Raw genomic sequence first — 14,733 nt, 5'->3', positions numbered from 1 at the left:
GGAGCGCAAATAGCCTGGTATGAAGTTTATTGGATGTGCTGATGTACGGGCACCATTCACACGGCTTTCTTTGGTAAACAGGCTTTATCTAACACTGCTTGTCTCGATCTTTAGGGCATAGTCATCAGTCTTTCTTTTAAGAGATCCACTCAGTCTGGTTAAATAATAATCTTTTGGATCAAAGGTAGATTATCTTGTATCTGCTTGTGAAGTAAACTCTGATTTGCAGAAAATGTACAGTCAGCGTAATAAGTAGTGATAAATCTCAGTGCTATGAAACAGAATAAAACACATCATTAGCACTTGTTGCACTGTATGACCTCCGCCGCATGTTACCTGATTCGGAATGGCAATATATTATAAAAATTAACATTACCCTACAATAAATGCTTCGATAATTGCATTTCGTTCGTTTTACCAAAGGACAAAGGACACATTTTGGTGATTATAACTTTAAAAAAAAATCATTGTAGTGCTATAAACTGATAATATGTTAATTGCACTGTTTTATATGGTGTAAGAACATGTTACTCTGTTATCTGAAGCCAAATGTAAACCAAGGGCGTAACGAGATAACAGTTTTATACAAAGTTCTGAGCAAGAACAGTTTTTCTTCTTTTGGTTGTCTCGGATTAGCGAGGAACGATGAATTTATGGAAAATAGTTGGTGGCATTTTTGGGGGAGCTTTGATATTGGCTATTGGGTTACTTATTGGACACTTTGGCATCTCAAAGACCTCCACACCTTCATGGGCTAAAGATCTTTCAAAAGATGTCGATGAAGATTTCATTCGAGAGTTCATGAAAGAAGTAGACAGCCAAAACATCAGGGAAAATCTGAGGTGAGAAAAAAAATATTTTTTTGTAACATAATGAACAGTAATCAATGCATGTATCAATAGTATCTCTTATATTGTCTGATGGGGACAGGAATACATTTATTACATTAATCTGAGTAATAACTGGTCATTGTTAAGTAGCAGAGATAGCTTCTGATTGATCAAAAAATAATCCGAATTGCTCAAAAATGATCTCTTGTGGTTTGTAATTATCCTTCTAGTTATGACATTTGGCAAATAAGAATTTCAAAACAATGGGAAAAGTAATGTCAAAAGTATATAAACAATGTAAAACTTTTATTATAATGTAATTAAAAGATGCTTTTCATTGCAGCTTATCATCGGGGCTCTTGGCTTGTCTCATTATTTGCCCACATAATGTGGATGAAACAGATCAACACTAATACATGAGGGTAATTTTCTGTCAATACAGTTGTGCTAAAAAATTTACATACCCCGGCAGAATTTTTGCTTTTTTTGGACTTTTTCAGAGACTATGAATGATAAAACCAAAACTGTCAATACAGTTGTGTTAAAAAAATTACATACCCCGGCAGAATTTTTGCTTTTCTGGACTTTTTCAGAGAATATGAATAATGACACCAAAACTTTTTCTCCACTCATGGTTAGTGGTTGGGTGAAGCCATCTATTTTCAAACTACTGTGTTTTCTCTTTTTAAATCATAATAACCCAAAACATCCAAATGACCCTGATCAAAAGTTTACATACCCTATTTCTTAATACTGTGTATTGCCCCCTGTAGCATCAATGACAGCTTGAAGTCTTTTGTGGTAGTTGTGGATGAGGTTCTTTATTTTCTCACATGGTAAAGCTGCTCACTCTTCTTGGCAAAAAGCCTCCAGTTCCTGTAAATTCCTGGGCTGTCTAGCATGAACTGCGTGCTTGAGATCCCCAGAGTGGCTCAATGATATTGAGGTCAGGAGACCGAGATGGCCACTCCAGACCCTTCACTTTGTTCTGCTGTAGCCAATGACAGGTCGACTTGACCTTGTGTTTGGATCATTGTTATGTTGGAACATACAAGTATATCCTGGCTTCTGGACTGATGGTTGCAAATTTGCCTCCAGTATTTGCTGATAACATGCTGCCTTCATCTTTCCTTGAACTGTGACCAAGTTTCTTGTGCCTTTGTAGCTCACACATCCCCAAAACTTCAGCGATCCACCTCTGTGCTTTACAGTAGGAATGGTGTTCCATTCATCATAGGCCTTGTTGACCTCTCTCCAAATGTAATGTTTATGGTTGGGGCCAAAAAGTTCAATTTTGGTCTCACCACTCTAAATTACCTAGTTCCTGAAATTTTGAGGCTTGTCTCTGTGCTGTTTTGAGTATTGTAGGCGAGATACTTTATGGCATTTGTGCAGTAATGTCTTTCTTCTGGTGACTCGACCATGTACCTAATTTTTCTTCAAGTGCTTCCTTATTGTGCATCTTGAAACAGCCACACCGCTAGTTTTCAGAGAGCCCAGTATTTCAGCTGATATTATTTGTGGGTTTTCCCTGGCAGTTGTGGACCAAACTTTTGTTGGTCTACCTGACCGTGGTTTTGTTTTTACAGAGCCCCTGATTTTCCATTTGTTAATCACAGTTTGAATGCTGCTGACTGGCATTATCAATTACTTGGATATCTTCTTGTATCCCTTTCCTGTTTTATATAGTTCAACTACCTTTTCCCGTAGATCCATTGACAATTCTTTTGCTTTCCGCATGAGTCACAATCCAGAAACAGCAGTGGCTGGATGAAAGATGCAAGAGTCTGTCTGAATCCCAGAAACTCACTCAGCTTTTATGCACACACTGATTACAAGCAAAAAGGTCACAGGTGAGGATGTTACCTTTAGTAGCCATTCAAATTCATCTGTGTCAACTTCTGTGCATGTTATAAAGCCAAAATCACCAGGGTTGTTTTGGGTTGTCATTATGATTTAAAAAGAGAAAACACAGTAGTTTGAGAATAAAAGGCTTCACCCAATCACTAACCATGAGTGGAGAAAAAGTTTTGGTGTTATCATTCATATTCTGTGAAAAAAGGCCAAGAAAGCAAAAATTCTGCTGGGGTATGTAAACGTTTGAGCACAACTGTATCAGAAATTTAAATTTTAAGGAACTTACACTGATTAGCCTGTATTCTACCAGCCTTTCATCACTGCTTTCCTCTTCTAGAGAGATATATAATGACCTGCAAATGTCACAGTTAGATTTGGATACATCTAATATTTTAAACAAATAAAACCACCAAAATTAGAAAAAACCTTGTAGTGCCAAATTCAACAGCAGAGGTTTATTAATTCATTAAAAATAACATAAAAAGGTTAAATGAGACTACGTATATGCAAAGATCCAGATTCATTATTGCATTGTTTGTCTAGTTTTTGGTGTTTTCGCTTGTTTTTTTCTTTGCTTCTTGTTCTTTTACTTTGCCCACTTTTTTTAAGTCATTTTATATATGTTTGCCTGTTTTATTATTTTTTCTCTATGTGCACCATTGTAAGCAGGGTTTGGGATTTCCAAATGTTTTCAGCTGATTTATTAATTGCGACTTTAGAAGTTGAAAAAGTTTTGCGCCAAAGTGTTCCAGTTCCCCTTAGAATGGTTTTATGTACATCTGTCATTTTTGTTACTGTATTTTTTGCTACATTTTTAACAGAATATGATACTTTTGGGTATAATACAAAATAAAATTGTGGTACCGTGTTAGCCAGAAAAATAGATGTAAATACTTATGTCCCCCCAAAAAATTGAGAAAAGTATTCAAGGTGTGATACCTTTATTGGCTAACCAGAGAAATTATATTTGCAAGCAAGCTTTCAGGGCTCAAAAGGCCCCTTCATCAGGCTGGATTACAAGTGAATTACTGAGAAAAGATGGCGACATTTAAATAGGAATTACAACAGGACATGAGATGATGCTAGCTATAGACAGGCCAAGGAAATCAAATTAAGGTTTTTGTTATGAGGACCAAGTGTTCTATTAGAGATCTGAAGACCTTCTTGTGGAGGTGTGAACTGTGTCCATATAATGAGTCATGAACCCAGGTGTCAAATTCAGTCCTATTGTTAGCGATTGGAACATATTTATAAATTTAATGTGACGACTCCTGGAGTGGACCCTCTGGGTCGTGACACCAACCCTCTCAGGGCGAGCTGACTTAGTGAAGACCACCCCCTATACAGGGAGTGTCAGAGGCAAGCCCCAGGGGGTGAGGCACCACGACTGCTGGCACCAGGTGGCCGGCTCACAGGAGACACGAGTGGGTGAGTGTGTCTGCAGGAACGTGTAAAGCGTGGACACTGGAACACGTGGTATACAGAGACTTCGTCCGGGTGTGAGTGAAGCAGGATGCGCGCAAGGCGCACGTCAGAGCACTGAGTCAGGCAGCAGGTGTGCCAGGAGGTGTAACAGAGTACAGGAGCAGGGTGTGTGCCAGAGGGCACAACTGAGCATAAGAAAGAGCACGGAATCAGAATGTGTGCCAGGAGGCACAACTGAGTATAAGACAGCACACGGAATCAGAGTGTGTGCCAGGAGGCACAACTGAGGATGAGACAGAGCACGGAATCAGAGTGTGTGCCAGGAGGCACAACTGAGTATAAGACAGCACACGGAATCAGAGTGTGTGCCAGGAGGCACAACTGAGTATAAGACAGAGCACGGAATCAGAGTGTGTGCCAGGAGGCACAACTGAGTATAAGACAGAGCACGGAATCAGAGTGTGTGCCAGGAGGCACAACTGAGGATGAGACAGAGTACAGGGTAAGAGCGTGTGCCAGGAGGCACAACCGAGTATGAGACAGAGTACAGGGTCAGAGCACAGGGTCAGAGCGTGTGCCAGGAGGCACAACCAAGTACAAAGCAGAGGACCTGAATACAGCGCACAGCCAGGCAGGGACACGGCAGACCAAGCCAGGAAGCACAACAATAATCAGGCACCTCCCCTAGGGGGAGGTCGTCTGATATAGCACATGACTACTACTGGTTCCGGGTCAGGACCTAGCCAGAAAGCACATGACCACTACAGGTTCCGGGTCAGGTCCTCCATTACCATAGAGAGGACCGAGCCCTATACAGCACTGACAGGAGCGCGCAAGCGCAAACGTGACATGTAGGAGGAGACCCGGGGATGAGAGCTGCGCGTGCGCACCCGACGGGACCCCCGGAGTGACCGCGGCTCCGGAAGAGATGATGTCGGGACCGAGGTCCCGCCCCCAGGTGAGCACGGCGTGACATTTAAACTCCCAAATCTTCCTTTCTCTGTCACTATTAAAATGACCTTTCAATATTAGGACTTTTAGATCTGCCAAGCTGTGTCCAGGTCTAGAGAAGTGTATCCCTACAGGTGTGTCCAGCTCATTTTTTATCGTATGCCTGCATAGCATAGACATAGCATTTTTCGCATGTAATTCTGTACTATACTCATCAGATTTCTCACCGTCTCCCATAATTTTGTGTTTTTTTTAATTTGTTAGGTTTTTTTAACGATGAATTAATAAACCTTTGAAGTTTTATAGGATTTTTCACAGATAGCACTTGCACCTACAATTGTCTGTAGAGGTAGTTCACATGTCCGATTTTTTTCCCTCTGACTGAGTGGTCCACACATAAGTATGAAGACATGTCCAGTATTGATCCGAGTGTTGGATCAAATTCACCAACACTAGACCATGTATCTGTGAAAAAATTGGACAGCAGTCAGATTCCATCATCTTTGTGCTGCCCGTTTTTCATGGACTGTTTGATATGAGACTGTTGAAAATTTCCGTTGTTTTATTTTTACCTCTGAGAAGAAGTAATGAAACTCTGATGATAAAAGCTGACACACTGACCAACTTATTTGAATAGGAAGAGGATTTGCAGTACCCGTCCGCAGCCACTATGTGTAGCTGTGCAACTGAGCACTTCTGCCCACTGCCGACACTGGGAAAAGATGATTGGCGGCGGTGTCTGCTGTCACACCCCTACCGATCAGATATTGATGACTAATCATAAGGAAAGGAAATCAATGTAAAAGTCAAAAGACAACCCCTTTAATTAAGATTTTTGGAAATTCTATATACTCACACTTTGGATAGCTGGCGGTAACCAATTTTCCAAAATAGATAAACAACCGAAGAAGCATAAATGGACTCTGATCAACATTTATAACACATTTATAGTTTGTTAAACTTGAGACACAGACACTTTTGGTTGAATATTAAACCAGATGTACTGGATGATTTCTACTGTAGGTAATAATTACTTTTCATGGAGTATTTTATTATAATTTTTGATAGTTCACAGTTAAGGATTTAATGCTAAAATGCTATGGCCTTTTGCTTCAAGCTGATAATAGGTAGCTGGTATTTATCAACAGAAATATCTTTGGCTGGCAGGTAAAGGGGTATTAGAAAATTGTGACAAATACACAGGCTGTGCCATAAATGTCTAATAGATGGAGGTGTCACTTCTAGGAACCTCTTCTGTCTCTAGAATGGGGGGGATTCACCACCTGGAGTGGTGGTTGATGATTGCTGCATCTAGGTATAACGTTAATGGCAAGGTGTCCGCAAAGTTCTATGGGAGTCACAGAAACAGCCACATTTTCATATCTGTAATTCCACCTCTCCGCTTTCTCCACCTACAGTAGTTGCGATGACCAGAGACTGCTGCACCATTTAGGACAGGGGGTCAGGAGAACCTTATTCTGGAGGAAGGGTTGGTTCCCGGAGATGCTGTAATTCCCACATCTATAATACAGTTTTGGCATATTCTGTGTATATTGTATGCCACAAATGTCTAAAATGGGAGTGTCATTTTGAGCCAGATATATAGATGACAAATTAAGTATGTTTATTTCAGTGGAAAAAGTATAAATTACCACTGCCAGACACCTCTGACAGTGCATCATCTACTAAGGGAACAGTAGGATCTTGGTTTATAAAATATCATAGAATGTTGGAAGGGAAGTCCAGGGTCATCGTGTTCTAGACCCAGCTGATCTGTTTTCCCTGACACCTATCTTCTGGGGAGAACACATGGTTAGCATTTTTGCTTCAGGGTTCAGAACCTACCAAGGACAACATCTGCAAGGAGTCTGTATATTCTCTCCATGTTTGCATGGGTTTCCTCCGGATACTCCAGTTTCCTTCCACGCTCCAAATACATACTGATAGGGAATGTAGATTGTGAGCCCCAATGAGGACAGTGTCTGTACAACCTATGGAACAAGTTGGTGCTATAAAGCTAAGTAGAATAATTAAGTATTTCGACCAATGGCATAGTTATAGCTGTAGCCCATAAGCCTTTTTGCAGCATAATACTAGTCAGTACTGAGTTGGATTTCAGAGAAATTGCACTTTATAAAATAAGACAATGAGAGCTTCCTGTACACTTCCTTTTTATGATGTATATAGCTCCTATGGAGTCATTATATCTAAGGGCCCCGTCACACATAGCGACTCACCAGCGATCCTGACAACGATATCAACGTGTCAGGATCGCTGGTGAGTCGCTCCATGATCGCTGGTGAGCTGTCAAACAGACAGCTTCACCAGCGATCAGGACCAGCGACGCCGAGCATGCAGCGTCGCTGTGTACTTTAGTAGTTACCAGTGCGCTGATGCAGGGAGCTGGTAACTAGGGTACACATCTGGTTTCTAAGGGGCGTGCGTCACTTAGAAACCCAATGTGTACCTTAGTTACCAGCTCCCTGCATCAGCGCTCTGGTAACTAAAGGCCCTTTTACATTTAGCGATGCACCAGCGATCCGACCAGCGATCCGACCCGGTCAGGATCGCTGGTGCATCGCTAAATGATCGCTAGTGAGCTTTCATACAGAAAGATCTCACAGCGATGCAGCAGCGACGCAGCGCACGATACTCACCATTCACACACAGCGATCCTGACGTCCTCCCGCCCGCCTCCACTCATCGCTCGTCGTCACAGCAGGAAGTCTCAGCAGGAAGCGCCCGACGAGAAATGGAGCCGGACATTCTTGCGCGATCAGCGATGAGCAGCGGGGGAGCCGGTCGCTGGTAAGTATCACACATAGCGATATCGCTAGCAATATCGCTATAACGTCACAAAACCAGTGACGTTTTAGCGATATTGCTAGCGATATCGCTTAGTGTAAAACCCCCTTTAGGTACACAGAGGGTTTCTAAGCACAGCGCCGTGCTTAGAAACCCTGCGTTTACCTTAGTTACCAGCTGATCGCTGGTCTCCCGCCTGTCACACGCAGCGATGCATGCTGGCCAGCGGGAGACCAGCGACCAAAAAAATGTCCAGGGCTTTCCAACAAAGATCAGCGATACCCGGCAGGGGGGCTGGTCGCTGATCGCTGTCACACACAGCGATCTCGCTGGTGAGATCGCTGTTACGTCACAAAACTTGTGACTTAGCAGAGATCTCGCTAGTGAGATCGCTATGTGTAACGGGGCCCTAATGGTCCAAATAGGGAGTGGTCCGTAGTCCAAATTTTACACAAAAGTCTAAGGACCCCTTCACACATAGTGATCTCGCTAGCGAGATCGCTGCTGAGTCACAAGTTTTGTGACGTAACAGCAATCTCACCAGCGAGATCTCTGTGTGTGACAGCGATCAGCGACCGGCCCCTCTGCCGGTATCGCTGATCGCTGTTGGAAAGCCCTGGACATTTTTTTGGTTGCTGGTCTCCCGCTGGCCAGCACGCATCACTGCGTGTGACAGGCGGGAGACCAGCGGTCAGCTGGTAACTAAGGTAAACGCAGGGTTTCTAAGCACGGAGCTGTGCTTAGAAACCCTCTGTGTACCTTAGTTACCAGCGCCCTGATGCAGGGAGCTGGTAACTAAGGTACACAGAGGGTTTCTGTGTGACAGCTCACCAGCAATCATGTAGTGACTCACCAGCGATCCTGACACGTTGATATCGTTGTCGGGATCGCTGGTGAGTCGCTATGTGTGACGGGGCCCTAAGAGATGCTAATAATTATCGTTAGGGTGCAGTCACCAAATATCTGCTCCAAAGACCTCTTCACATTTCATGTGTTTGTTAACGCAAGCCTCCTACTGGAGAAGTCTCCCTTACACCAAAGCTTGGGGTGAAATGTCCATAGAAAACCATCTAAGGAGATTGTGTGAGCATAACTTCCTTACCAGTACCTGAGAGTATAGAGAGTTAAAGTCACACTAAGCGATATTGCTAGCGATATCGCTATGTCTGATACTTACCTCCGACCGGCTCCCCTGCTGCTCATCGCTGATCGCACGAGAACGTCCTGGACCGTTTCTCGTCATCAGCTTCCTGCTGGGCTTCCTGGGGCGCCGACGAGCGATGCATGGACGCCGGCGGGAGGACGCAGGATCGCCTAGTGTGACAGGTAAGTAGCGACCCCTGACCCCTGCTATGTCGCTGGTGAGATCTGCCTGTGTGGCAGCTCACTAGCAACCACTTAGCGATGTACCAGCGATCCTGACCGCGTCATATCGCTGGTCGGGATTGCTGGTACATCGCTAAGTGTGACAGTACCTTTAGCAAAGGTTATCATGACTCACAAGGCACCATCATCAGAACCTTTAGTGACAAGTTCTCACTTAAGAGGATTAAGATAACATTGTAAAAGCCATTGTCCGATGACAAATTACTTTTTTTGCCATGATATCCCAAGTGCTGCGTTATCCGAGTCACAATAACCTTCCCATATCTGTAAGGTTACCCAACTTCTCTAGGGCTGATATCAGACAGGTTAATTGATCCCAGTTTTTCTTGCCATGAGACTTTGGGGCATCTTGTTGAATTTGTTTAGTAATTTCTATGTGTAACATAAACTCTCTCTCCTTTTTGTACAGGAAACTTAGTTTGTATCCTCACATGGCCACAACTACAGGGGATGAGGATTTAGTGAAGATGATCCTTAATCAATGGAAAGACTCAAAAATTGGGCTTGACGAAGCTAAGGAGGAAAGATATGACGTCTATCTATCATTCCCCAGAGCAGAAAATCCGAACAATGTTGAAGTGGGTATGTAAGAATTGAACAGTGACAATGCCATATCAATAATCTAATGCCTTGGAGATTTCTTCCTGTAGCCTACTGGTTGACGATAGTATATTCCAAAGCTGATATAAAGTCTCATTAAAATTTATATAGAAGTTATTGTCTTTACTATAACTTATTGAAACTGAACTTGAAGGAACTTAATTCAGGTTATCAGATGATTGGTATCGGTGGGGTTCTAAAAGATTAGAAAGAAGGTGTACTTTTCTAGAAACAGTGCCATTATTGCTGGTGGGTCTTGTCTGGAAATGCACCTCTCATAGGTCAAAGTTGTATTTCATATATTATTTGCACTACAGTTCTAACTGCAATAAAAATTATTCAACCCCCAGGCCAAATTAGGTTTATTAGCAGAATTTAATAACTTTCGGCTTTTTGCAATAAACCAATGAAACAAAAATATTGTAAATATGTAACATCCCTTTAAGCCACCTCCATGGGCAAGGTGTCTGGTAGTTCTCACCCAAATATGGCTCAGTGCTTCTTCTGCCAGGGGTCGATTCAGGAGAACCCCTGTCCACGATCCGTACACATGCACAAGAGATGAGGCTGAAACACGCAACAGGTTTATTTATAGGAGGATAAATGGTGACGATTGCAGGGGGAATAACTAGGAACAGCAAACAGATAATATTACCTAATCTACTATGCAGGCACAAGATATGCTTTGTAATGATGGTATCTGTAAAGCGCCGTGGAAATAATGGCGCTATACAAGTGAGTAAAATAAATAAATAATAAATCTGAATGTTAAAGATGGCACTTCCCCGTTAAATTACAACATGCACACTCCTAACTAATCACTCTTAACCTACAAATGGCTGTAGTCATGCAAATAATACAGGCCCAAGTTCATGCCTCAGTTGCCGCTGATGTTGGCGTGCTTTCAGGAACCATTGGTGCACTTAATACAATGAAAACAAAATCCCCTCCACTGCTAGTATCATGTCCTATCAAAAACTCCTTGTTCATAGTACCGCAAGAGCCAATGGTGCTCCTTTATAGATAGCTATAGTATACTAGCTATAGTATACTTCCCAACAATGTAACTACGAATCCCAGCCGTTAGCTACTCTTTGATGGAGCAAGCCTGTAGTCACCCAGGATTCCAGCCTGGGGCTTCAGGGTCCACGGGTTTGGGGACACAATGAATGGAAGGCAGAATTCTTTTATGTGGGAAGCCAGGTGGTGATGGACAAGTCCTGGCAACCTGGCTAATGCTTATTTGTGGTGCAATTCAAGGGCTCACAGTCCTCTCCCACAGGTATGAAGAACTGTCAAAATGTACCCTGTGCTCCTGTCCTGGGTCATCACTGTCTCTCTCCAACAATGGCCGATAACCTCCATGTTATCCAGTGAAGTTAGCTCCACCCTTCTTCCCCGAATTGCTCAGTCAATCCCTCTTCTCCTCTGCTGCTCTGCCTCCTCTTCCATTTTGCAGAGAACAGCCAAGGTTTCTGAGAGTTGTAGACCAAGGCAATGCAACAAAAGAGGGCAGTTTTTTCAATTCCGTAGTTACGCCACTGCTTTGTCACTGTGCATGCACTGCCCCGCGAACCAGAATGGAAGTGTTCTGGTGTACCACATTAAACTTGCTGACAGATTCCCTTTAAGTCAGTGGCGTAACTACCGGGGTAGCAGCCGAAGCGGTTGCTTTGGGGCCCGGCCCATATAGGGGCCCGGGTCCCTGGCTCCAATCGGCCCTACCCGGGTAGTGCAATTAACTACAACTCCTCCCCTAGCAATGCATGTCTCTTGCACTTGCAGCCCCCGGCCGGTGCTTATTCCATCTTCAGTTCTCCAGTGTTCTTCCTGCTTTCAGCGTCCGCTCATTACCTATGCGCATAAGTAATGAGCGGTTCATTACATATGCGCATATGTAATGAGCGGCACCACGTGGACGCTGAAAGCAGGAAGAACACTGCTGAGATGAGAAGATGGAACAAGCACCGGCCGGGGGCTGCAAGAGACAGAGAGAGAGGTGACTGAGTATAACGGAGGGAGGCTAAGGGGCAGGCTCTGTCTGGCCTGGCGGGCTACCGGGTAATTATACACCATGTGGTGCTGGGCGCTATATACCATGTGGTGCTGGGTGTTATATACCATGTGGTGCTGGGTGCTATATACCATGTGGTGCTGGGTGTTATATACCATGTGGTGCTGGGTGCTATATACCATGTGGTGCTGGGTGCTATATACCATGTGGTGTTGGGCGCTATATACCATGTGGTGCTGGGTGTTATATACCATGTGGTGTTGGGCGCTATATTCCATGTGGTGTTGGGCGCTATATACCATGTGGTGTTGGGCGCTATGTACCATGTGGTGCTGGGCGCTATATACCATGTGGTGCTGGGTGCTATATACCATGTGGTGCTGGGCGCTATATACCATGTGGTGCTGGGCGCTATATACCATGTGGTGCTGGGTGCTATATAACATGTGGTGCTGGGTGTTATATACCATGTGGTGCTGGGCGCTATATACACCATGTGGTGCTGGGCGCTATATACACCATGTGGTGCTGGGTGTTGTATACCATGTGGTGCTGGGTGCTATATACCATGTGGTGCTGGGCGCTATATACACCATGTGGTGCTGGGCGCTATATACACTATGTGGTGCTGGGTGCTATAGACACCATGTGGTGCTGGGTGTTATATACCATGTGGTGCTGGGTGCTATATACCAGGTGGTGCTGGGCGCTATATACCAGGTGGTGCTGGGCGCTATATACCAGGTGGTGCTGGGCGCTATATACCATGTCTTGCTGGGCGCTGGGTGCTGTATACCATGTATTGTTGGGTCAGCAACTTAAAATATAAAATTATCAATGCTTAACTAACTAGATTGTATTGACTGAGTTACAGGACTAGGAATAATTGTGTTACATTATTTCTAATTCTGTTACTTAATGTGGCTCTAGTATGCATTATCAGTAAGGGTGTGTGTCTTGTAGGGGGTGTGGTTTTGAGGGGGTGTGTCTTTAAGGGGGCCCTGTTTAAAAGTTTGCTATGGGGCCCAATCAGTTCTAGTTACGCCCCTGCTTTAAGTATAAAGATGCTTGTCATCAATGGGTTGAAGAATCCTGAGACTGGATCAATGTCGGTCTGGGTTGGCAAAGGCCCTCCAGTAACATTGCTTCTTGGTGCCCACTGTTCAGCTACATGCAAAAATAACTTGACCCTAGTACACAAATTTATGTTTGCTTCTATGTAATATTAATTTGGCTAACTTGTTTAATAAATTATTAAATTATACATTTTTATGGAAATTATGAATCAAGTGTAGTAGCACTACTCATTAGCAATCCTTCACAGGGGCGGCCTACCGGTGCATTCTCCGGTTCCCCTATGGGCCAGTCGGAGCCTGGACTGGATGAGTCATCCACTTGTTTTATTAGTTGTGTTGAACTCTTTATATTGTTTTTGTTTAATTGAAACAGCAGAGAGTTTGTATTTTTTTGCTAATAATAATCATTTGCAGTGGGGGTTGAATAAGTTTGGTTTTAACTATATTTTTCAATTATCAACATTTTTTAATTAATTCTTCTGTCTTTTTTTGTCACACATCAGTTTTAGCAAATGGTAACAAGCCATTCCAGTCAGAACTCTCTGAAAAACATTTAACCACAGATCAAGCACATCCGAATGTGGTGAAGCCATATGCTGCGTATGGGCCCAGTGGTAATGTAAAGGTATGCCGAGTACTAGTACATGACTTGTATTTCACGTAGGAACTGGACATGGGACCACCCAATAGTATCTGACGACCAGAAACGTTGATATAGTTGTGATACAAACATCGCCCACTGGCTGCAAACTTTATTCAGTTGTGAAGGGGGACTCCGCTTCGCACACTCACTGGTGCACACAACGATACCAATAAACCGACAAGGAGCTAAGCGCGCCCCACAGGCAGCCACACATCCACATCACATTTCTTGCTGCCACTACTCGCTGTTTTGTTAGGCAGGCAAGATGCCTGACCTTGGTACACAAGCACACCCAGCTTTTCCAAGCACCAGACAGGTACATTGATTGCACTCTGGCTTGCACAAGGAAACATAACCAGGCTATACTTTCCCTCTTTGAGGTTGTGGGTACGTTTAGAGCAGCAAGGAACACGCTACGCTTATTACATTTTAAATTTAATATATGAAAGAAGTGTACAGCGCTTATAAAGTTTAAAAAAAAAAAAAGATTTAAGAAGAAAGACGTACACACAAGGCAAAAACAGTATGAAAAACAAAATGTATAAATAAAAACATCGGAAATTTGGACAAATCTACGATACTCATTGTTTCTCTAAAGGGCCTGTCACACTAAGCAATATCGCTATAACGTCACTGATTTTGTGACGTTATAGCTATGTCTGATACTTACCTCCGACCGGCTCCCCCGCTGGTCGCGCGAGATCGGCATGGACCGTTTCTCGTCGTCAGCTTCCTGTGGCGCCGACGCGGGCGGGAGGACGTCAGGATCGCCTCATCTGACAGGTAAGTAGTGACCCCCGCTATGTCGCTGGTGAGATCTGCCTGTGTGGCAGCTCACTAGCGACGCACCAGCGATCCTGACCGCGTCATATCACTGGTCGGGATTGCTGGTGCATCGCTAAGTGTGACAGTAAATTTCCCTGAATGAACAATTTTAATGGGTCTCATTCCCACCCTTCATCCCTTAGGATGGATAGCTAATGGTTTGCAACGATAAATGGGTGCAGGACCTAATTTTAACATATGTAATATTTCCCCTCCCAAGGACCACCTTGTAGAACAATATAGCTGCCATATTTCAAGCATACTTATTTATTATGCATTCTTCATATCGCACTATCTTATTCCACAGCACTTTACAGACAT

The 14,733-nt window shown here is 43.6% G+C and overlaps 1 protein-coding gene across 1 annotated transcript in view; it reads left to right on the top strand.

Moving 5' to 3' along the window:
* Positions 1-580: 580 nt before the first annotated feature.
* Positions 581-14,733, top strand: part of NAALADL1 (N-acetylated alpha-linked acidic dipeptidase like 1) — a 104,678-nt gene continuing 90,525 nt past the window's right edge. The window contains exons 1-3 of the mRNA XM_073554443.1: positions 581-842; positions 9,664-9,836; positions 13,448-13,569. Of these exons, the coding sequence (XP_073410544.1) occupies positions 646-842; positions 9,664-9,836; positions 13,448-13,569 (492 nt within the window). The 5' untranslated portion in view covers positions 581-645. The remainder of the gene's footprint in view (positions 843-9,663; positions 9,837-13,447; positions 13,570-14,733) is intronic.

This window comes from Dendrobates tinctorius, unplaced genomic scaffold (assembly GCF_039654945.1).
Source record: "Dendrobates tinctorius isolate UK_male_01 unplaced genomic scaffold, ASM3965494v1 ptg000211l, whole genome shotgun sequence".
Lineage (NCBI taxonomy): Eukaryota > Metazoa > Chordata > Amphibia > Anura > Dendrobatidae > Dendrobates > Dendrobates tinctorius.
Note: the sequence above shows the minus strand (reverse complement) of the source record. Positions and strands in the feature narration are given on the sequence as shown.